Source organism: Podarcis raffonei, chromosome 9 (assembly GCF_027172205.1).
Source record: "Podarcis raffonei isolate rPodRaf1 chromosome 9, rPodRaf1.pri, whole genome shotgun sequence".
Lineage (NCBI taxonomy): Eukaryota > Metazoa > Chordata > Lepidosauria > Squamata > Lacertidae > Podarcis > Podarcis raffonei.
The window spans coordinates 56,757,627-56,781,830 of record NC_070610.1 but is presented as its reverse complement, the minus strand read 5'-3'; the positions used below and the strand labels follow the sequence as shown (position 1 = coordinate 56,781,830).

General features: G+C 39.1%; 1 protein-coding gene across 1 annotated transcript in view; it reads right to left on the bottom strand.

Moving 5' to 3' along the window:
- The window catches only part of COL25A1 (collagen type XXV alpha 1 chain), a 283,475-nt gene that overhangs the window by 17,082 nt on the left and 242,189 nt on the right, over window positions 1-24,204 (bottom strand). The window contains exons 20-31 of the mRNA XM_053403840.1: window positions 22,155-22,223; window positions 20,681-20,725; window positions 18,869-18,913; window positions 17,959-18,036; window positions 13,791-13,814; window positions 11,579-11,623; window positions 10,318-10,362; window positions 9,438-9,518; window positions 7,398-7,460; window positions 6,686-6,736; window positions 6,154-6,180; window positions 832-885 (exon numbers count right to left, since the gene is read on the bottom strand). Coding sequence (XP_053259815.1) covers window positions 832-885; window positions 6,154-6,180; window positions 6,686-6,736; window positions 7,398-7,460; window positions 9,438-9,518; window positions 10,318-10,362; window positions 11,579-11,623; window positions 13,791-13,814; window positions 17,959-18,036; window positions 18,869-18,913; window positions 20,681-20,725; window positions 22,155-22,223 — 627 coding nt within the window. The remainder of the gene's footprint in view (window positions 1-831; window positions 886-6,153; window positions 6,181-6,685; window positions 6,737-7,397; window positions 7,461-9,437; window positions 9,519-10,317; window positions 10,363-11,578; window positions 11,624-13,790; window positions 13,815-17,958; window positions 18,037-18,868; window positions 18,914-20,680; window positions 20,726-22,154; window positions 22,224-24,204) is intronic.

Below are 24,204 nucleotides of genomic sequence, written 5' to 3'. Positions count from 1 at the left end.
TAGCGGAATCTGTAACCTGAAGCGTATGTAACCTGAAGCGTATGTAACCCGAGGTACCACTGTATGTGTTTCTTTAATTTGTCATAATGTGCCTTAATATGGACACACAGGTACTATCCAGAACTTCTCAATATACCAGAATGCTTGAGATTTGAACTTTGCTCTGGTTTATACCTAAATGGACAATAGTCAACTGCTATGGAGTGCTTTTTAAAATTTTTAATTACCGTAGCCTTTTTTGCTAATATGTTACCGGTTATTGCCAAAAGCAGTAAAAGATTTGAGTGCCTTCCACTGGCAGTAGAGAATAATAGAATTGTAGAGTGGGAAGGGGCCTTGTGGGTCATCTAGTCCTGCTTATAATGGAGGAATCTTTTGCCCAATGTGGGACTTGAATCTACAACCCTGAGACTGAGAGTCTTATGCTTTACTGACTGAGCTATTACACATATTTTTGAAAAAACAACAACATTTTAGCTTTAAAATTCTGAACCTTTAAATGATTTGATTGTTTTATTTTAATTTAATTTTTAAAAATAGTATGTAGCTATGTGGGTTTTTTGTTAGTCTGTAAATTGCTTTAGGTTGCCTTGAGCATGATAAAGTGACTAACAAAATATATAAGTAACTAAAAAACACACACAAATTAAAGAATTTATTATTCTAGTTCTCTTTTTCGGGGGGTGAATATGTGTTATTTTTTGCACAACTACGAATCCTCTTTATTTATATCTGCAAGAGAACAAACACAATTCAATATGCTGAATTAATACCTTTATCATGCAAAAGAAGAGAACCACCCCAAAGAGAAGATCTCCTGCAAACACTCACTCTGTCTCCTTTTGGACCTGCAAGACCATGAGGACCAATTGGACCATCCATGCCCTGAAAGATTAAACAAATAGGAGTTGACAACTCTGAATGAAGGTTTATATTTAGCAAAGAATTTCATGAGAATCAGGCAGAGAATATGGGTTGGACTTTCACTGAAGGGGCAGCTGAGCTCCCAATCCTTCTGGCAAGATCAAACTGTGCTTACTCCCATCTCATTCATCTCTACTTTCATGTTGTAGATCAGCTGATTTAAAGGTTTTCAGATAGCAGGGGCATAGGTTAAAGGTTGAAACAAAGGGACTTAGGATAACAACAACAGCAACAACAACAACAACAACAATCATGCACAATTCACATGAAGACCCACAAGGATAGATGGCAAGCTTAGAGGAGGAGATTTTAAGTTTACCGCTATGCTATTCCTTAACTTCTCCGTCATTCGAAAGCTGCAATATTTGTTTCAAATAGCAGGAGAAGTGCAGTGTCTTTTAACGTGGTGTAACTTAGTGGTTTAAAAAGATCAGGAAGGGCTTGTTCTAAGCATTGCAAACAGTAGCTTTCTAACGTTGACGCTCAAGGAAGAAATATAAGCAAAAGAGAAAGAAAAGAAGGCTGTATCTGAATCAAACAGCTGTTTTACTAATGCAGGCTTTGAAAGCTGGCTTCTTTAACAAAGCTAGCAGGATCAGATCAATGCACCAGGCAAGGGTGATGCAGCCACATGGACATTTTTATTTGAATGATGAGATCAGTGATTTCACTGTAGCCTCGTCTTCTATCATATCACCTGTCATGGACAAGGTATTGTTTATTTTCTTTATTCCATGCACTAGCCCTATGTAGCAGGTATATTTAGGCAGCTTTATAACAGAGTTAGTTGCAGCCGGTATTTCACATTGGACACAGCTATAGCACCTTAGGCCCTTTGAATCTCGAAGGTTACTAGCTTTGTTGTTAGCTGGAGCTCCTCCTCTGATGGAGCATCCTGTAAAATGCCTAGTCAGCACTGTACTAGTAGGGATAGCAGCAGCAGCGGTGGTACCACACTGAACTGCAAAAGAAATCTGCCTGCCATAAAGCATGTAGATTTAGTAGTGAAGTATGACATACAAACACAAGGGACTCACCCGGGGTCCTGGCTTTCCGTCTAAGCCAGATGCTCCCTGTATGGTTAAGTGGAAGCATAGATGGCAGGGATAACACGAATGACAAGAATGTGAGATTAGTAACTGGTGATGATGAAACAAATACAACTTCTATTTATACACAGGATGCGAGCTGCTACAGGGTTCTAGAATAAGTATCACAGTACTGCATTAGGTTAGTTTTAATTTACACACAACATGAAGAGTCTGATTTTGATCCCCTTTGCAATGTGTCCCACATTAAGGTAATCTCACTATTTTTAGTGAAATTCACCTCAATTTTATGAAATCAGAATGAGACCCTAGATGTATTAGTGCTACAAACCTCATATATTATCATGGAAGTTTATTTGTACTTTAACACAAACATCTCTATTCATAGGTTAGTAAAACAGACTTTTAACTTGGAAGATAAAACAAGGGGAATTATGAATTTTGCACAGACATGTCAACTGTCTTTTCATTACTAGAACTGAAAGGAGAAGAGAACTGCGGAGCATTGAAAACACTATATGGGTTCCCATTGGAATGTCCTAATGATAAGATGAGAAAAAACACCTAGATTCTTAAAGAATATTTCTATTTCTTCACTGTATTAAAATTTAAAACATGTTCCTGAGCACACCAGTGTGCCAATGGTTTTTCAATGTTAATGTTAACTCACTGAAATTAGTTTCACCTAGCACTTCCATAGGATGTGGTCTCCGGCCAAGATGTATAAAACTTTTGTAAAGTTTTATACTATTCATTCTGGCACTGCTGAGGAACAGAGGACCCCTGGTGGATATTGTGTGAACAAGGAAAGCCCAATGCTGCAAAATTCCAAAAGTTCTAATACTACTGTCTGAATTAAACAGGTCAGATGGTTTCACTGGAAAGAACCAACGTCTGTGAGCACTGGGCCCTTCAAGTAATTTAAAAACCTTGATCTTCCCCTGGAAAAGTTAGACACTTTAATTCCCCACTGATTTCAGTAAGAAATAGTTAAGCACATGTGGAACTCCCATTGAATTCAACTGATTTAAAAGTGCTTGATTTTCCTAGACTGTGCCTCTTCTGAACAGTGTGTCTCAATTATTTTAACTGGTTTGGGACATCTTTCATTTCACTGTGTGAAAGGTCTACTGAAAAAGACTGGTAAAACGTGTTTGTATTTATGGTATTATAAGACTACAATAAACCAAACACTGGGTTAGATCCATATTAACTTAGTCACATATTTGTCTCATTGAAAACTGTGGGGCACGTTAGTCATGATGACTATCTTAAGTCTGATTGATTTTAATGGGGCTATAGCATGGCTAACATAGTCTAGCTCCAGCACATTTGTTTCACTTCTTTCGCTCAAGGCAATTTTGAGTAATCCTGATTTTAGCACACTTTCATTGAAGGCAAATTTACTATAAGCACTGCCAACAAAAACTATTCCAAAATAGTCAAATCAGAACAATTCCACAAATCTATGCGTAAATGAAAAATACTTAAAGTTACACAAGCTAATTTCTTAAGACTTCACTCTTAACATCTCAATCCTTATAAATACCGAACTCAAGAAAAAAAATATTGAGTTTAAATATATACACACTATACTTAAAATAGTAAAAGCAAACACCACACAGCATTCAATAATGACATAATTAATGTGGAGGAACATGATGCTGTAACATTGTTGACACTGACAAATGACACAACAATGGTAATAAAAATTAAAACCAACAACTGACAGAACTATGTGTTATGAAATGATACAAGAACAGACTCTGGATAAAAACAAAACAAGACTAATGTTTTACTCCAACATGATATAGTTTTATATTTGCTATTGAGTAAACCAGAGTTTTTGGTTGAAAGCAGAAAGAGCAGTTTGCAATTTGCACTGAAATTGAATAGGTATTTTACTTACTGGAAGACCAAGGGGCCCTCTGTCACCCTTGTGACCTGGTTCACCCTTCAATCCTTTAAGACCATTTAACCCTGGTTCACCCTAAATGTAAAAGTATAAGTATATTGGGGGTGCTGGTAGAGATATTCAAGCTGGGACAGAAGAGAGCCAGTCAGACGTGGATGCAAACTCCAGTTCTTTAACACAACTGGTTCTGTTCAGTGAAATATACTTTATCAGACTATGATATAATAAATGGAGGAATGCTAGTGATCTGTATTCAAATCAAAGGCATAAAGCTTTCACAATTATTTTGCAAATTCAAATCAAGTCATCATCATCATGATGTTGAAACATTTCTGAATAACTGAAGCAAAATTGTGAGCCTTAAGTGGCCCCTTTTTCTTCTCATGGTGAACTGGAATGTGCAGTACATCTTGGAAAGATATTCTAAACCTTTAAGCATAATTAATTAAACAGAGGAAGAGTGTGATTTACTGGAATATGCACTGGAACCATGAAGAAATGGTCTCCAAAAAGGTGATTACACTCCTATTAACAACAGAAGTTAGTGATCTTTTCATGTGTATGAAATTTCACATGAAATTAATGTATGCAACATTATGCTATAATATAGCTTTATTATATATTATGTATTAAAATCCACATTAAAAGCTTGTTCTCCAGGAGTAAGTCCGCTTTGAAGCATAGGCTAACAAGAGTACAATCTGCTAAAAGCCCATCGGGAGCTGCCTGAGATCATTGCTACTGTATCCTTATATGACTGTAAGGGAAATGTCCACCCTGCAGTTTAAACCACCTCCAAGCCTATTTAACTGTCATGGCTCCTAAGCAAAGAAATCTTGTTATTGTAGATCTCAGATTTCTCTCTCTCTCTCTCTCTCTCTCTCTCTCTACACACACATATACCCAGAGAACTACAGCGCCAATATTCCCTTGCTCTGCAGAAGCTAGGGATTACTAACAAATAATTATTAGCACACTTATTCTCAAGGTTCTTTGAGTGAATCTGTGACAGATAAAGCTTTCAAAAGAGGCTTGAATGAAAATGAAACACAAAAATATATACTAATTTTGCTTAATTTAATTCAATGGGCATTCTAAAGAAGTTGACTGAACTGAATCTTGCAACCCTCAAATTTTTCAGACCATTTATTTTGAGATTATTATTATTACTCTGAAAATATCCTACTCTTTTATTGGTACTCAAGAGTAGAAGAATTGCTTTCTTTCCACAATTGCATACTCCATTACAATCCCATTCTTTTAGGCTGCAACTATATACCCACATACCTGAAAATAAGTTTCATTTAATGAAATGGGGCTTAACTCTGTGTAGACATGTATAGGATTGTGCTGTTGAAGCTGTAGAAACAAAAACTACAGTACTTGGTGCTTGGAGAATCTCAAGGAGTCATGAGTTCCATTAAAATGCTTCAGGTCAGTTTAGGCTAGCCCTGGCATGGAACAAACTATGGCCAGTTTTGTGAGTGTTCAATGCTACACATAATGGTCTCAGCATGTTTCTTTTCTCTCCTTTCAAAACAAACAAACAAACAAACAAACAAACAAACAAACAAACATATTCTGGTAAAAGAGTTTTTAAAAAATGAAACTAAGTTTAGCTATGGTATACAAAGTTCTTTCAAATACATATTCCTTCAGGAATGTCTTCTGAAGGATTTCCCCCATATATCTGGAATAACTCTTCCAGCAGTAGCAATGAAGACTTCGCTGATATAGACCCTTGTTAGGAATGCCTTTTCAAAGATGAAGGCATGGACAGAAAGAATGAAAGAGAACTTATTATAAAAGGTAATAAAAGCTTGAGCAGAAAAGATTAGTAGGAATGAAGAAGAAAGGTAAAGAAGAAAGTAATATCTGGAAATGATTTTACTTTACTTCTTAAGTGCACAACACACTCATCCCCTGTTTTTCTAAGCTTACGTGTAAGGTAGTTCCAAATGGCATAGCTTGAATCTCTCACCAGACAACTGGATATTTTTATTGGCTCTCTATAATTAACATTATAGAAAGCTAATTCAACTTATGGTGATGAGGAACAGACACAGGAAATTGCCATAAATCATTTAAAAATATTTTTAATGCTTTATCTTAAGCAGCTGCTTAAAGGTTTAAGAATATAAAAAACACATTTAACAGAAAAGTGAGACAAAGAACAAAACATGACTGCATGCTTCAACGTGATTAACGAGAATGAGTGCATAACAAATAAACATAATGAAGTTAGTTGTGTATTGGATTCTTTACCTTTGGGCCTGGAAGTCCATGAGGTCCCTAAAAAATAAGAATGAAAATGTCATAGTTAGAGAGGACATTTCTAAACTACAAATCGGTCTTTGCCAATAGCTAGTGCTTGCTGTTCTTGTCGCCGTCCAAAGCTGCATAAAATAACAATCCTTAATTAACTGGCAAATACCTAACCAGTCAAGACAGAATGAAACTCTGCATCAACTTCCAACTAGAAACAATTTTCAAAGTCAACTGGATCCATGTCTAAAACATTTGATTCTCCATATTTCCCCCCTTGATATCCAGTCAGACATACAAATGATTGCCAACATTTATACGGTCAAGAGCCCTTTGCTCCACTATTTCAGATGTCATCATTTGCCCCACACCCACAAAAATACCCATGTCTTGATCCTACTAATACCTGCCTCCTGCCCCTACCAGCCCTGCCCTTGCAATGTCCTCCACCCACAGCTTCCAGAAAGAGGAATGATTCTCCTTTGGTCTGATCTCTCAGCGGTTGCATATGTGATAACCAAAAAGGACTTACCATAGGTCCAGGTGGACCATGAGGGCCTGGAGGTCCTGGTGGTCCTATGATCTACATATAAAAGCAGGATAATTAGTTCAGACTAACACATGTTCTTATTGAATTGTAGCACCTCTCATCTGCCTGAAAGCTGCAATCCTTTATGTGAGATAAAATATACTATTTATTTGAAAATGTTCTTTCATAAAATGTAACAAGGCAGCTTGCAACAAATAGAATGCAATAAAATCGATCTACAAAACATAACTGAAACATCAGTAAAGCATTTACTGTACAGCATTTACTGTATTTAATAAACAACAAATAAATATTTGTCAGTGGCTGGCATTCCAGTTGAAGAGGTGAGATATAAATTCAGGAGCTAACTTACTCACCATTCCTGTGCCTGCAGTAATAAATGCTAATGCACTGTTGCTTTGTATCACATAGAAAACTTATTTGAATGGTTTCCCCATTAGCCTCTATCAAGAAGACAATAGAGAAGGGGTGCCAAACTAATCATTGGTGGGCCATATCCCACCCTGCAAAACATTTCTGCGGCCCTCCAAGACCATCACTATCAGCTTTTATTTCAAACATTTTTAACTGACTGCTCTGTTTGATGCCCTTGCGCTGGTGATGCCAAAACATTCTTTTTTTAAAATAAAAAAAAATTAATAGAAGACATTAGTATATTTTTATGGAAGCACTGAGATAGCATAGAAATACTTACAGAGGGACCTTGAGGACCTGGCAAGCCGACATCTCCTTTTTCTCCTTTCATACCATTGGATCCCTACAAAATCAGTATTGACGCACTGAACAAAGCTTTCATCTTATCAACTCATGGATATTGTTTAGTTCAGAAGACGGATTTTCATTACATCACTTACACTTATAATTATAATTATAATTATAGGCATCATTTATTTTGCTTTATGCCCATATCCTGTCTCAACAACTCTTACAGCACAAGCCAACCTCCATCTAATCTGAAGTCAGATTTGAATTCAATGGGACTTACTTCTGAGTAAACACATATAGGATTGCAGTCTTAATGTACTTGGAGCATGTCTCTACAGCTGACATTATGGCAGGTTTACAGTTTTGGTGACCCTTTCATTTTGTTTCTGTTAGCTGATTTGCTTTGTTGTTTATAGTTTATTCTATTACATTTAAGTTTATTATTCTTTTTAGTTTATATTATTCTTTAAGCTTATCTTTTGCTAGCCAACATGAACTTATTGTTTCAAAGATGGGGTTTAAATAAAATGAAATAAATTAAAGTACAAGGTAAATTTGTGTGAGGGCATTTTCTGGATGGTCTACTACAATTTTGCTTTTCTTGTGAGCTTACAGATACAAATACTGGCCTCTATCTAGACACACTGACCTGTAAATTACAGAATTGTGCTTGACTAGTGCTTTATACAGTAATTTGATGTGGGTTGATTTTCACACATGGCACACATAAATAATCTCATTTTACACCACAAACTGGACAATAATTTCTTAGGGAAATTAGGTAATACACTCAAGCATTGGGGGAAGGGCATTCTGAACCAGGTAATTACCAACTTTGACAGCATCACTAATAATGGCCATTTCAACACAGAACATCTTGTGCACATAGAAATTGATCAGCAGATCTGCTCAATATGATACATGCTCAGTAGGACCCCATGTGCATCTGTTCTTGTTTTCCGTATACAAGATCCCATAGGGGGCTGCTAATAAGGAGCAGATTTTTCATGGGTACAGTATCCCTACTGTGCACAGAACAGCACTGCTCAATCAGACTGCCAATTATCCATGATGTGTCATGCCAAAATGTCATAGTAAATACAGAGAGCCCAGACTATGGAACATTTTTCTCTTGTGTTTAAAGTGTAATCATTTTACTACTCACTATTTAAAATTACATTTATACAATCACTTAAAATACGTTACGGTTAAATTTTGATCCTTGTAATGAGATAACAGTCAAAAGGACTTACCCAGGAATAACTGCAAATAGGTTGCATCTCAATACATTTAAGATTAATCCCAGTAAAGTGCCTCTCCTTATAAAAGATTCCACCACCCCCTTCACTGACCAATTGACATACTCTTTGAAATTTTGTCAAATTTCACGCTCTAGGGTGAAAACAGAACAAATGGTTTATCCATCAAAGCAGTTAAACTTCAATGTTCCCAAAGGAAAAGAGATGGCTAGAAGGGCATGCTGTGACATATTCAACTTTTGGTCTAAGGTTCATTCATCCCATGCATTTTTTTATCATGAGTATTTTGTATCATGTTGCAGTGATACTAAGCTGACATTTCCTCACTGCCCCATTTGCCTGGAAATCACTTCAGAAAGCACCCAAATGGTTCCTTCTCTTTCTTTCTTTCTTTCTTTCTTTCTCTCTCTCTCTCTCTCTCTCTCTCTCTCTCTCTCTCTTCCTTCAAAGCCTTCCTTAAAGTTCTCTTTTCACATATGTCGTTGGTTGGATTTCTTAATCTTCATCCTGTGAATCTAAACTAAGCCAAATACATCATTTTGTACACATTTTCTTCTCTGCTTCCCCTGCCTCTGTTGATCTCCTGTTATCTCTCTTTCTGTCATTGTGTACCTTATAAGCTCCTTGTTAGAGAGATCTTTCTCTATGTGTTGGTCTTTCTGCATGGCGCTAAAATGGCCCTCTTCATAATAATAACGTTTGACTTTTAAAGAGTAAGCAGACACTGAAGATGTAATTAAAAATGCAGGTACATTTTAAAGCAAACTTACTGGCAATCCTGGAAGTCCAATTCCTCCTTTTTCTCCTAGTATTCCAGGGTCACCCGTATCACCTTTTGAGCCTTTAGGCCCCTGCAATAGCACAGTCACATAAATGAGTCTTATATTACAAGATCATCTAAAATCAACCTCAGAGCATGACTTACTGTGTATAAACACCACTCCCATTTTGCTCTGCCTTCCTCCCATCAGCTTTCACTGGGAGGAAAAGAACCATAATCCCTGGTTTAGCATTATGTCCAAACCAGGGATCATAGTTGGTTTCACTCTCAACAAACTACAATGTGCAGCTAAGCTTTGTTCTTGGATGACTAATAGTGGTTTGTAAGAGGAAAACAAACAATGATCTCTGGTTTGAACATAATTCTGAACCATATATTGTGGTTTTCTTCCTCCTCATTGTGAGTGAAAAGCAGCAGAACACCCCAGATTGATATATTCACAGTAAATATTGCAATACAGGATGCTGCTTCATGCTGAGTCAGACTACTCGTTCAAGTAGATTTGGACAGTGCTGAGTACAATGAGTGGAAGCAGTTCTCAGGGTTTCAGACCCGAGTCTCTCTTAGCACTGGAGATGCAAACAATTGAAACTGGGACCTTTTATATGGACAGCATTTGCCCTCCCAGTGAGCTAATAACCATGGTTTACCATGATGTGGGAACTGGGCCAGTAAATCCAGAAACATATTCTGGGTTGTTTATTGGCACTATATTCACTTATTTTTTGCAGTATCTTTCATTCCATAACAAAAGAAAAGAAAAGGGGGAGAAAGAGTTGTGCAACAAAAATAATTATTTTATTTATATCTCCTTTTTATACCTACTATTGTATAATTCTTATGTTCAGTAGCAATAATTGTTCAAGTACCTGCTCTCCATCAGCACCTGGCAATCCTGGAGATCCGGGTTCACCCTGCAAAGTGAAAATTTCACTATGTTATTATTTCCTGGAATATACTGTAGTTTAATGCTTTGTTAATAAGACTGCTTGATTCTTAGGCTTACACCCCCCCCATCCCTCTTATGGAACAGCCACAAAGAAATAAGAAGCAGCTGTTTTGAAATCATTTTACAAATAAAAATAAGCTGCAAAGTAGTCTTATCTGAAAGTAGTCTTATCTCTTCTTCATGGCTGTGATGAAGAAGTGGAGGGGGCACATAGGATTGTGAGCCTCAAACATAGTGTTTGTCCACATTTGTCCATATAACTATGGTATACTGTATACAGCTATACTGTATTGTTTTAATTAGTGTTTTTATGGAACAGTCAAGTAATTTCGTTGTCCCCGAGAGGGGGCAATGACAATAAAGATATTATTATTATTATTATTATTATTATTATTATTATTATTATTATTATTACTACTACTATTATGTCCAAACTGGGTCAATATGAATTAACTATGCTGGTCTATAATAATCTCATATGTCAACAGGCAACCTAGGAAAAACAAATAAGAATAAGGTATTGGCCAGGATCTAGGTGGATGTGGGAATGTTTTGAAGACCACCCATTTCAGTTATACAGATGGCCTCCAGAAGTTGTTGGATGGGAGTTATAGCCTGAAAACATCTGAAGGGCACCATGTTGGCTACTCCTGTTCTCCTGGCCACCTTTTGAGCAACAGTATTCTTTAGATGAGAATAAAAAAGAACATAGACTGTGTATTGTTACTTAGGGTAAATTAAGGTATCTTAATTTAAAATTACAAATTAAATTATTAATTAAATTAATTATTGTGATGCTGGCTAAAATTATTAATAAATATTAAGGAAGGAAAAATAAAATATAAAACATAATGCAGTAAAAAGTTTCTTAGGCTGAAATCCTACACACAGTTACTCAGTGGGGCTTCCTTAGACAAGCATAGGAGTGTGCTATTAGTGATGATTATGCATTTAAGAGCACAGTATTTATTTTCTTACATTGATGTCCTGCCTTTATTCCATTATGGAACCCAAGATAGCATACATGCTGCTTCCAGAAGGTCACCAACCCAGACAATGATCACACCCTGACCCCCTTAACTTCTACAAAGTAGCCTCATGTGCCTTCAGACCATACTCTGCATGGAAATAAATTAAAGCTCAGGGGGTCTTTGTCCAATGAGTAACAGTTGGAAACTCACCTTTGACCCTTGCAATCCTTGGGGTCCAGGTGGACCTGGAGGACCCTAAAGGTAAACAACAGTTCATGTTTTAATCTAGCACCATCCAGATTTCTAAAGTATTTATCTGTCAGGCACAGTTATACTAATCTTCGTTAGTAACAAACCAATGTGACAAAAAAAACACTGTATTAAGAAGCAGTTAACAACTATGACACTCAATGATCAACTACAGACAGCACAAACATATTGCAATTAAATTCAATTATTATTTTCTTAAACATAAATTCTATTAGAATGCCCATTAGCATTCTAACTTCTAGGTAACAAAGTCTATAGCTTTCTGCAAACAAAACAAGCACATTTAACTTTGAAATAAGAGCAATTTTTGACCAGTGGGCAAATGGTGGCCATTTGAGAATTACTGTGTAAGTAAGTTCTCTGCCAACAGCTAACCTGTGCCATGTGCAGCTATTGGCATTTAGGTAGTGAGTGGTGGAACAGGATAAAGGCCTAATTGTGTGGATAGCAACTCCCTTCTTGTTGCATGAATTAAGATGACTGCATATAGTGTAAACCTTAGGTATGAGCCCACCCTAACACAGAATTAAGTTTTAAGGGCCTCTGCTGCCTTGTTTCTTATCTTGTTTCTTATTCAGCTAAATCATAAGAAAAATCCTGTGCTTGCCTCTCAGAAGGATTCTGTGCCAAAGAGGTAGGGTTGATACGTTTAGATAAAGTTTTTCTTGGACACTGGCAATATATATATTGGCAATATACACATGTAAATCACGGAAGCAGTATTTACGGTACAGGTGTGTGCAAATGCACAAGAAACAGTAAAAGACAAAAGTGCAAACACACACATCACTATGCCTTCCGTGAATTGGACAGGAATAGGTTCGTGTGGTTTTGAAATCACTTCTTGTGTGAGGTAGAAAGCACATAAGGAGAAGGGGGAAAGGCAAGTGAGGCCTCAGGACAGAACATCTCAGCTCACAGATGAAACCATTATTAACTAGAGATCCCCATCTCATTTTTGGAATTAGTTAAGTTTTTACAGAACCCTTTAACCTCTTTCAACACAATGCACCACATAATTTATGGCGACTGTAATACAGTTTCCTTTGTGTTTTGTGCACAGATTCACAGGTGAACTTAGTACTGGTAGTTGCTCGCTAAGATATTAGAGAACTTTCCTAGCCCTATCTGAGGTCCCCTGGAGATCCTGGGGGTTAGCTCTGATGCCTCCTGCATGCAAGCCATGCCCTGTTCTTCTGGACTGTGGCACTTCAGATTTTTGCAGCACAGATTTAACATGTGGCTATTACCACTCCAAGGTAATACTACACTGCAGTGAGATGTCCCGGAAAGAATATCTACGGCTTTAAAAGCATCCGTACAGATGTCAAAACATGCTTCTCTGAACTGCTAGAGATAGTTAATTACCTTCCAAGAAGCCTCATAGTCTTAACTATCATTATTTCCTAGCAGAATTCCAGTCCAGCATGCATCCACTGGAGGTTAATGAAAGCAGAGGGCAGAGAAGGAGGAGGAGGAAGACCATGTTCACTGTATCAGATCTTGAGGTACAGACAAATTTTCAGCTTGCTCAACTGAAATTTCCTTTAACCATGTTTTTTACATCTGGAATTAATACACTTACTTTCTACCAACACTGAACAGGAAAAGGGACATTTTTTAATATAAAGAAGTTGCATTTGAGATGACAACTCTGGTTGCAGCTCACAAATCACTTATTTTGGAGCACTGTCATTTAGATTCTAATGAATTCTACAGGATGAATTAAAGAATATTCTGGAGTAAGTGTGGTCTGTGTTTTCTAGCATATAACTTCTATCAAATAAGGCTTAAAAAAAAAACCAATCCAAAACACAAAACTACTGGGAAATATCCTGCGCAAGCCTTGCCTTCAAAAATTCCTACTAAAAGAAACAGAAGTGAAAATGCACAGCTGTAACAAAGATAAACTTGTTAGACTAGCAAACAAGAGTTTTAAATCATTTTCTTTACTGAAATGAATGGGATCATTGCTATTAATTTCAACTGCAGTGCTGGTTTTCAACACTGATAACACTTGATGTAGAAATATATGTAGTGATAAGTCAATATCTGATGAAACAGACACATTCTAAATCAGGCAAGTTATGAACATGCAACACCGAGGAGGAAAACAGCTACAAAGCACTATAAGTCATGCAATAAGAATTACCGTGACAGTTAGGGTGGTAATCCTCTGTTGGCAAAATGTATTAACAGAAGACAATGTTACCAGATGTTCAGTTTGAAATAAAATACTTTGCTTGTTTAGTGATGGATTTCACAGAATTTGGGCAGTTTGGGATAAGCGTTTGACTGTCTCAGGTAGATTAAAGAAAACTGTCTTTTTTATTAAAAAACAACATTAAACACAATTGATATTATTTAGTATGATTGTTTTAAAAAAACAATGTCCATAAGATTTTCATGCCCAAAGCACCTCCAGATTTTGAAAAGGATATATTTACATTGCCAGTAAATGTCTGTGATCCACACATTAGAGAACATTGGCATCAAAGACGTTAATAAGCTTAAGAGTACTCAAATCTTAAATACTTTGTGGAATGTGCTGCATAGGTTTAATTACTGTTAGAAACAGACATTTCTTTAAACATGATATTCTTGTGTATTCTTCAAATTCCAATGAGTTTCCAGTATGGTCAGGACAGAAATAGACCTACTAATCTTAGAGATACACCGGCAATTTAAGACTGTGATCCTTATCAGTAAAAGTAAAGGACCCCTGGACAGTTAAGTCCAGTCAAAGGTGACTACCGGGTTGCGGCACTCATCTCGCTTTAGGCCGAAGGAGCCGGCGCTTGTCCACAGACAGTTTTCTGGGTCATGCGGCCAGCATGACTAAACTGCTTCTGGAGCAATGGGACACCATGACGAGTGCCAGAGCACACGGATATGCAGTTTACCTTCCCACCGCAGTGGTCCCTATTTATGTTCTCGCGCTGGTATGCTTTCGAACTGCTAAGTCCAACTCAAATACATAGGCACATTGTGAGAAGGTAAGTGGTACAATCCTCACACTTTTCCTGATAGTACCACATAGCCTTTTAGAAAAAGAACAGTGTCTCATCAAACTTTGAGAAGCTGTGCTGGTTACATACTATTGTTCATGAATTGCAGTAACACTACTAGAGTAAGAAAACACTATTTGCTAGGCTGATTGTTTATAAAAATTATCCTGCACAGTTATTGAAGAACCCCATCACCTATTGTCAGCATCTAACAGAATATTACTTTGCTTACTTCCGTAAAAGAGTGGTATCATCCTAACTAGGAATCTAGCATCATGCATTGTAATGGCTGTCTGTAAGGTGGAACATTTTCAATTATTTCATATAAAGGAGTTACAAAGAATGAAGCACACTAATATTCAGCTCTGCTTAACGCCATGAAAAATGACTTGAGAAGCACCATGCTTGTCTATTTTGATTTATAGCCTGCATTGTTCCTTGAAAGCGCTGGCTTGATACCAATCTTTATAGGGCAGAATAAAGGAAACACAAGGATTATTAATAAATGTATAACTAAAGCAACCCCTTGCTTATCTCTGACCACTAAACTATGACTCAAATAAAAATCCTTCCATCATTTCCATAAGACAGTGCAAGTTGGATTTTGGCAATCTGCAAATGGAAGGAAAAGGGAATCCCATAGACGAAATATATCTTTACGTGCCCCTGTTGTAGCAAACTTGGCATACAGATAATTGTTGGAAATGGTCTGATTCATTTGGGACCTATAGTGTTTAGAGCTTTGAATTCATTTTCTCATCCGAATGGATGTATTAGTTTAAAATACTCCTTTCTTTTCTGGTAAATTAATGGTTTCTAATATACTGGTTTTGTCATTATTGTATACCTAGCATTAAGACCTAATATCACTTTATGACAATATTTACTCCACACACTTTATAAAATGTAGGATTTAAGGACCAAACCTCTCTTTACAACTGTTGATCCTGATCTGCAGAAATGAAAGTCAGAGGTGGACACCTATAGTGGCCTGGCCTTTGACATCCAATATATATGCTTCTTATTTTTGTATTAACCATTTGTTGTTTTAACCATTTGTAATATCGTTGCAGGGACGTGGGTGGCGCTGTGGGTAAAAGCCTCAGCGCCTAGGGCTTGCCGATTGAAAGGTCGGCGGTTCGAATCCCCACGGCAGGGTGCGCTCCTGTCGTTCGGTCCCAGCGCCTGCCAACCTAGCAGTTCGAAAGCACCCCCAGGTGCAAGTAGATAAATAGGGACCGCTTACTGGCGGGAAGGTAAACGGCGTTTCCGTGTGCTGCGCTGGCTCGCCAGATGCAGCTTCGTCACGCTGGCCACGTGACCCGGAAGTGTCTCCGGACAGCGCTGGCCCTCGGCCTCTTAAGTGAGATGGGCGCACAACCCCAGAGTCTGTCAAGACTGGCCCGTACGGGCAGGGGTACCTTTACCTTTAATATCGTTGCAACCCACCAAGGGATCTTACAGAAAAGGGCATGTATGAACTCAAGCAAGCAAGCAAGCAAACAATTTACTATTATGGAAAATAACAGCTACACAGGTCATGTATGAAAAATTATTTAGCTTGAAATACAGTTTGTAAAGCAGTTTGCTGGAGTACTGCTGCTGAAGGACTTAATACTTGGCAAAACTAGACGAGGTGAGTCCAAATTTCCTAGAAACCTTTATTTTTCCTGGAAAAATAGCCTGAGATTTTTCTTTCACAGCCCCACTCTCTTAGAAAAAGATCACTTTAAATATTTTTCCCCCTCTGAAAATTCTCAACTTTTTTGGCTGTGTGTAGCTTACATTCTCCCAACTACCCTAATGCTCTGGAATGGTGTGGAGGGTTAGAGTGGTGGGTGGCTGCCAACATAGTTAATGCTGCTACCACTTGCAAAAGTAAAAGAAACACTGTAGAAAAAATAGAGAAATTAATAATTTCTTCTCCACCTAAACTAAGAAATTTGTAAAATGGCCTCTAATTTATCTTTCCATAGAAATAGTGGAGAACTTTGAGAGATCATTTGTGCAAAGCACTAAAGGTTACTAAGGCTGTCATTCAATACCTATTTAGCTGACCATAAGACCCTTAACAGAACTGGCCTCTGGGTAGGCATGTGACTGCAGTGCGAGAGCCCTACTGTTCATACACATAACCCCCTGTGTAGTGCATGGGTAAAATAATCTCACTGGATTGGGGCTCACTGTAGTCTTTGATCTTTCTGAAGGAAGAAGAAGTGAACATCAGGATTGGCCACTTGTAGGAGAAATAGTCTTATTTGGTTTTGAATTCTTACAGTGTTCTGTGCTGCTTGAATGAAAATGACTTATTCTCTAATGACCCGTGTAATGAAGTTGAAGGAATGACTCAGAGGAACTGCAAGCCAGCCAGCAAAATTCTGTCTTATTTTTTGGTTTATTTCCCTGGTCTTAAGCACACATCCAGGAGGACAGCCTTCTTGTTGTGAGGAACAAAGCCAATTCCTACTTGAAACAGCATTCCAAGTCCTGAGGGGAGCTAAATAACAGCCAAATTCTGAATTTTCTGTAAGTTCAGTGTGCATTGACGAATCTCAGAAGACAGGAAAAGATCACTGCTAATTATTAGGGTACAGCTGACATATAACAATACTGCTGTTCGTCTTCACTTGGAGATTCAAAGACTGAGCATCTTTTACAAGTCCTTTTAGATCTACTTACATCGGATGGCTTTTAGACCAACAGTGGTATCTCGGGTTAAGTACTTAATTCGTTCCAGAGGTGGTGCTAATCTGGTGCTTCTGCTTGTTTTTTGAATCCAGAAGCCAGTAGCGGACAGTGTGGTAGCTGTATTCACCTGACCTTCTGACAGCTGAGTCCATGTTGCTTATCAGGAAGGAGGGGTTGGGAAGGTCAGTGTTACATAAATTCTCCAGTAGAAGCACCAGATTGGCTCAGCTGATGCATTTGCACCCTGTCAACCTCACTACAAACTCATCTATCCCCTTCTGGTAAGCAGCAGCGACTCAGTTGTCAGAAAGTCAGGTGAGTGTCCATTTCACTATACTGCCAGTAACAGAATATTCTAGAGTATCATTAAAACACACAGAGAGAGCTACCTTGGTCAGACTATCAATCCATTTATCTTACCATTGTGTACTTTCTTTACCAGCCTTGCTGAGATATTTCACAGGGACTGGCAATGGATAGATGGATGGATGGATGCAAAGCACATACTCAACTCCTAAACTATGGCAACATATGAATACCATGATTACACTTTCTATTCCAACTCAAAGGGCATGGAAGGAAAAATATAATTACGCCTACTGTGCATGACGTCTGGTGACATACCTGCAAAGCTTCGTGGATATTGCCATTGTAATCAATTATCTCTGTTGCCCCTTGATCACCTTTTTGTCCAGGAGGGCCCTGTAAAACATTCACCCCAAAATGTTATTTGGATCAAGAGCACAGCATACAAATCACTCACTATTCTCATCAATTTGAGGAAGGCAACATAAAATTTTGCCTGAACTGCTGGTTACAGCACAGTTCCATTCAGGCTATCATTTTGTTATATTACAGAAATGGCATGTTAGCTGCCTGGAAGATTTATACCAGAATATGATGGATTGATGCATATTTCCTGCTTCATTTTCAAATGCTGCACCAAGCTCACACTCTTCAGACAGTCTGTGCTACCCAAGGTGTACAAATGCACATAAAATCTTGATGGACGTGCTTAAGAGTTGATTGGCCTTGATAATGCTAATGATAACTTTAGAACAGACAAGATCAATCATCTATTCAATGCCATCAGTGAAACTGTGTTCTTTTAATCTGATCATACCAATGTGTTAAATGGAAAACTGACTAATATTATAACAACTGGAATGTACAGTCTCAGAAAAACACATCTCAACCCAGCGTGCATCAGAGATATAATGCAAATCAAAGCTAAAATGTTGCAGATCAAGGCTATAATATTTATTCACAGATAATAACTGTTTTGCTTCTCTAAGGAGCCAACCTATTAGTGTGGCTGCATACTTTTAGATCTCTTTGCCTATTAACATCAAACGGGTACTCTTGCTATACTGTTTTAGATGCCTGCAGAAAACAATTTTTTTATTTCCGCAAGCCAACCCAGACATATACTTTAGTTGTTTTGAAATGTTGCTGATTTCATCTGGGCGGCTTGAGGAAATGAGCTGCAACGAATATCATGCTGCATGGAATGGCTCAAATGGTAGTCACTTACCCTTGGGCCCATTGCCCCCAAATCACCTTTGTCTCCAGAATCACCCTAATAAAAAGCAAAATAAATATTTCAAGTTTCACGTGGGGAAGGACGCAATAAACTCACCAACTCACTATGAGTAGCTCTGTCCCACGACACACCTCTCTCTGAGTCTTCACTGGAACTTGCTACTCCCTCTGAAGATCCAAAGGCAACTGCGCACTCAGCGCAGGCTCCGCCCCAAATTTAAGCCTCAAGTGCGGACTGGAGTGAAGTCTGCTCACCTGTGGTCTGCCCATCTCGCCCCACTCCCAGTGGCACCACGGATAGGTGAGTTTGAACAGCAACAGATGTGTTTTGCTAGGCTGCGGTCCATATGCAAGTAGTTCACTGTACATAACAGAAGGGCTGTATCTTTGTGATCAGCCTAGATTCAGTATGAGACTTGATTAGGATTAGAGTACCCATTTGCTCATAGTAACAATAATCTACCGGAAAGTCAGAGAAAACTCTAGAACAGCGGTTCTCAACCTGTGGGTCCCCAGATGTTGTTGGACTACAACTCCCATCACCCCTGAGCTCTGGCCTTGCTGGCTGGGGTTATGGGAGTTGTAGTCCAACAACATCTGGGGACCCACAGGTTGAGAAAGGCTGCTCTAGAAAGACATAGAGTACACAGCTCTGAGCTATTTGTGACAGTACAGCTGGGCTTGTGACTGAACCAAGATGTTTTCAGTACAGTGAAATTTCTATGAGGCGACCTTAGCAGCCTGTCTTCTTGCAGAGGGTCATGTTGGGAACAGTTCCTCATTGTGCAACATTTGGCTAAATCCCCCCCCATCATTGGTGATCTCTTGAATATAGGGAAACAGTGTGCAGATGTGTCTGAGCAAGCTTGGCAACATCTATCCAGCTAAGGATGCTGTGCTGAGGAAGATACAGTAGTGTTCAGTCTGATCTAGATGGAGCTGCACTCACTGTATAGGATCTGGTTCACAGTTTAGTGGTGCTCCTGGATATAGCTTTGTCATTACAGCCCCAAACAGCATCTAGAGTGCCCTTCATCCATTTAGGCTAGTATACCAGTTGTGGCCTCTCCTGCACAGTCTGGCCTTTGCTAAATATGCTTTGCTAAAACTTTGGATTTACTTCTTTAATGTTACCCATAGGACTACCTTTGAAACAGTTGTATTCTGCATTCTGGATCAAAGCAATTTACATAAAAGAACAAAATGAAAGAAAACACTACCGAGTAACAAAAACAGAAAAAGAAAAAACTTATACAGTGGATGCTCAGGTTGCGAACGTGATCCGTGTGGGATGCATGTTCCCAACCCGCAGCATTCACAAACCGCAGCGGCGCGCCTGTGCATGCACGGGGTGCAATTTGGTGCTTCTGCGCATGTGCGACCACTGAAACCCAGAAGTAACCCGTTTCAGTACTTCCTGGTTTCGGCAGTCCATAACCTGAAAAAACGCAACTTGAAGCGTCTGCAACCCGAGGTATGACTGTAATCAAAAGCAGCATAGTTAATACTCTTCAATCATAAGTTAAAAACTATCAAGAGCCACACAGAATAAGAATGTTTTCACTCCCTGCCTAAACACCATCAGGGACGAGACTAATCTTTGAGGGGAAATTCCACAACCAGGTTGCTGGCACAGAAAAAGGCCTTCTGCTATTTTGCCGTCACTTCGTTTTAATGTAATCTTCCCTGCAAACTGTTTGCTTGAAGGGCAGTCTATACACATATAAAATGAACTAAACAACAGACCACAAAACCTCACCACATCACATTGAATCAGTAAAACCAAAATTTGCTTACTACTGACCTTCGACCCCTTTGGGCCTCTAGCTCCAGATTCGCCTGACCTTCCCTGGATGATGGAATACATACAAGATGGACAGGAGAAATGAGGACAGAAAAAGGAAAGTGAGAAGAAAAGGAATTAGTATCAGCTACCTGTAAAGTTAGTGCAGGGATGGGGAAGCTGTAGCCCTCCAGATGTTGTTGGACTAGCAAGCATGGCCAATGGGCAGAGATCATTGGAGCTCCGGCTTAGCAACATCAGGGGGCTACAGGTTCCCCATTACTTGTGTGGTAGAAACACTTCATTTTACAATAACGACAACTATGCTTCTAAATAACAGATATTAATGCAGGTATATGAATGATGAATGATTTAGTATTAATGAATCCAGGCTACAATGATAATTCTTACTACAGCAGCTTGCTGAATTCTCTCAACATGTCATTCCCCCCAGACATCAACTTGTCAGATATAGTAACCATTGCAAATCAAGAAACCAATTTGGATGGGTCCATTTACTCAGAATAACTGAGGAAATAAAACTGTATGCCTTCATTGTAGAGGGTTGTCTCCAAAAAAGTTAGACTCTGAGCAACCCCACTGAAATTAATAGACCAACGTTGGTTATGTCTGGCCTTTGACAGTAAAGGTCCACCTTTTTTGCTGAATTTATAGTGCTCTGCCCAAACAAAATGGTTTTATTTGTTTCATAATTGCAATGGTTTTACTCATTTTTATAATTGTATATTCAATTGTTGTAACTCAGTTTAGGACTTTATGGTGAAGGGCGGGCAAGATATTTTAGCAATAATTTGCCCATTAATTTCAGTGGAGTAGAATGGATCTACTCTGAGTATGACTAATATTGAATGCTACCCATAGGCCTGTAATTAATTCTTGATATTTTGGGTAGCTCTCAGAACTTTTGAATAAATTACATTGATGCAAGCAATAAGCATACAGAATTCCTAAATCCTATTGTAGCAGTAAATTAATGAGATAATGGAATGTACATAGAAATACTCCTTCCTGTCTCAAAGTTAGAAACCAGGTTAAGGTTGCACTCATATACAAACTTACCTGGCAGTAACTTGATGAGACTTCTCAGCAGACATAGGATTGCACTGTCAATATTTTATTTTATTTTATTAGCTGGACTTGAAACATTGCAATGGTAAGCACCTTAGGATGTTAATTCTGCATAGACATACCTGAAAGTCCTAAATTTCAATATTGCAATTATGAAGAAGAAATTTTGTGCATAGCTACAGGTTTGGCTTTTAACATTTGATCCCTCAGTTTACATAAATAATTTCTGGCTGGGCTGTGCCCCAAAGTGACCAGCATAAATTCAAATGACTTTTGTAGTGCACTATAAATCACACTGAAATTTATTTTTATCATTAGCAGAGCTTTTATTTTTTTAAGAACACACACACCAAAACACAAAGCTCCAAAACGCACACTTTAATTGTCAAAGTTAAACCGAACTGACCTTTGGCCCTGGAGCTCCAGGCTCACCTCGTTCACCTTTCCCAGGGGGTCCTGCTTCTCCCCTTTCACCCTGTCAAAAATTACCAGAGAGAGCAAGATGAGAGGAAAATATTATAGAATACAGGCAACAGCAGGCATGGTAACTAGCCATTTTAGAAACATTAAAGAGCATCATATCCTGAACATATTTCAAATGGAGAGCTGATAAGCACAATACAGTGACAAACTTTCCATTTGGAAAATATGTTCCAGAAGTGGATGCTTACTGCTACTTCATCTGAATTGTCAATGTTAAACTACCGTGAAAGTTTCAAATGCTATGGATTAAATATGAATATGAAGCACGGGGAGGGAGAAGCGAGAGAGATAAAGCTACCCATTTTTAAAGTGCTTTCATTTTATTAGTTCCAGTGTTTTAAACAATCACCAGAGTCTTAGATGCTTTCAGTTCTTCATCCTGTTTTCAAGGTGAGCAACTGGGCAGCTAAGCAGAGGGCAATATTGCCCCAACCAATGAAAATTTAGTGTAATAGTTCAACTGAGAAGCGAATGCATCAAATGTGGATAGAGATTTGATTTTCCAAAGAGCATTTGCGGCCTCTAAAGCCGGGGTAGGGAACCTGTGGCCTCGCAGATGTTATTTGTCTGTAACTCTCATCGGCTCCAGCCAGCATGGCCAACTGCAAGAGATGATGTGAGTTGGACATCTGGCCGGAAGGCCATGGGCTCCCCATTCCTTCATTGAGTGAATCTGAAAGTTTAGAAGTCTCTAATGCTCTGATTAAGGAGAAAACTGAAAGGCAGTTCAGGTTGTACAATTAAGAACATGCTCAGAGCAAACAGAGTGGTCCATATTGTTTGTTATTATACAGCACCAAGATAGTGAATGATGGTTTACAGAGTACAAACTCCTTGTCCTAAGAGCTTGATGCTAGAATAAAATAAACTGTTCTACTCAGAGTGCATTCTCAAGGGACCATACCTAACACTGGGCCATAGACAGTGGTGGCGTAGCATGGGTTGTCAGCACCCGGGGCAAGGCAAGTAATTTGCGCCCCCTAACCCGTGGATTTGTGCCCCCTAACCCTAACCCCCAGATGTTGCGCCCGGTGTGGCCGGCCCCCCCTGCACCCCCCACGCTACGCCACTAGCCATAGAGGCAGAATGGGTTGAACTGCTTACCCGGCTGCCCCACAGTCTCCCTGCCCAAGCAGGCAGATATGGTCTTGCTAAAAACCCAGACAGTAGTCCTAAGGGATTTCAATCACATGTCCTGATAGCTTTGACTGGGCCAGCTGGGCTATTCCTGTGCAGAAACGCCTATAGCTAGTGAACCAGTTGTAGCTAGTAAAAGGTTCTCTTTGCAGCTGAGGTCACTTATGCCTCCAGTGGCAAGCTGGACCTCTGCAAAGGTTTGCTGGAACAGATATTGCACAGCAGACTAAAGGATTGTGGGGCAGAAGGAAAAAAGTAAATTCAGGACTTCCGGGTTAGCGCCATCGGCTAATGGCGGATTCCCTCCGAGCTCCGGAGGGAATGGGCTCCACAGGAGTTGGGTCCTGCCGCGGCGGTGACGCGGGGACCCTCAGAAATCACAGACGCTGAAGCCTGTGAACTTGGTGACTCGGCGGGCACCATTTGCGCCCCCCCGACCCGTGAAGGAGCCCTTTTAAAGGCTTCGGAACGGGGAACGGGGTGAGCGGCGCGGTGCTGAGAGTCGACTGCTTCTCCTGCGGAGTGAAGTCGCATGCCATGGTCGGAGAGCGCTGACTTCTTTTTGTGAACAATTGGACTTTAAAAGCAACAACCCGTGAGTAGTACGGAAATTGGATTTACAAAGATTTTTTTTTTTTTTTTGAATTAGGCACGATCGGGGAAGGCGCAAACAGGAAGTCCGTCTCCCCGTCTTATAAATAATCTAAAGCAAGGACTAGCTAACTAAGGTCGAGAGAATTTTTTTTCTTGTTTATTGGATAAAAGACATTAATTTCACGATTTGGCAATATAAGTAATTTTACTGGAGGATAAGAGCTAATTTTGGGAGCTGAAGT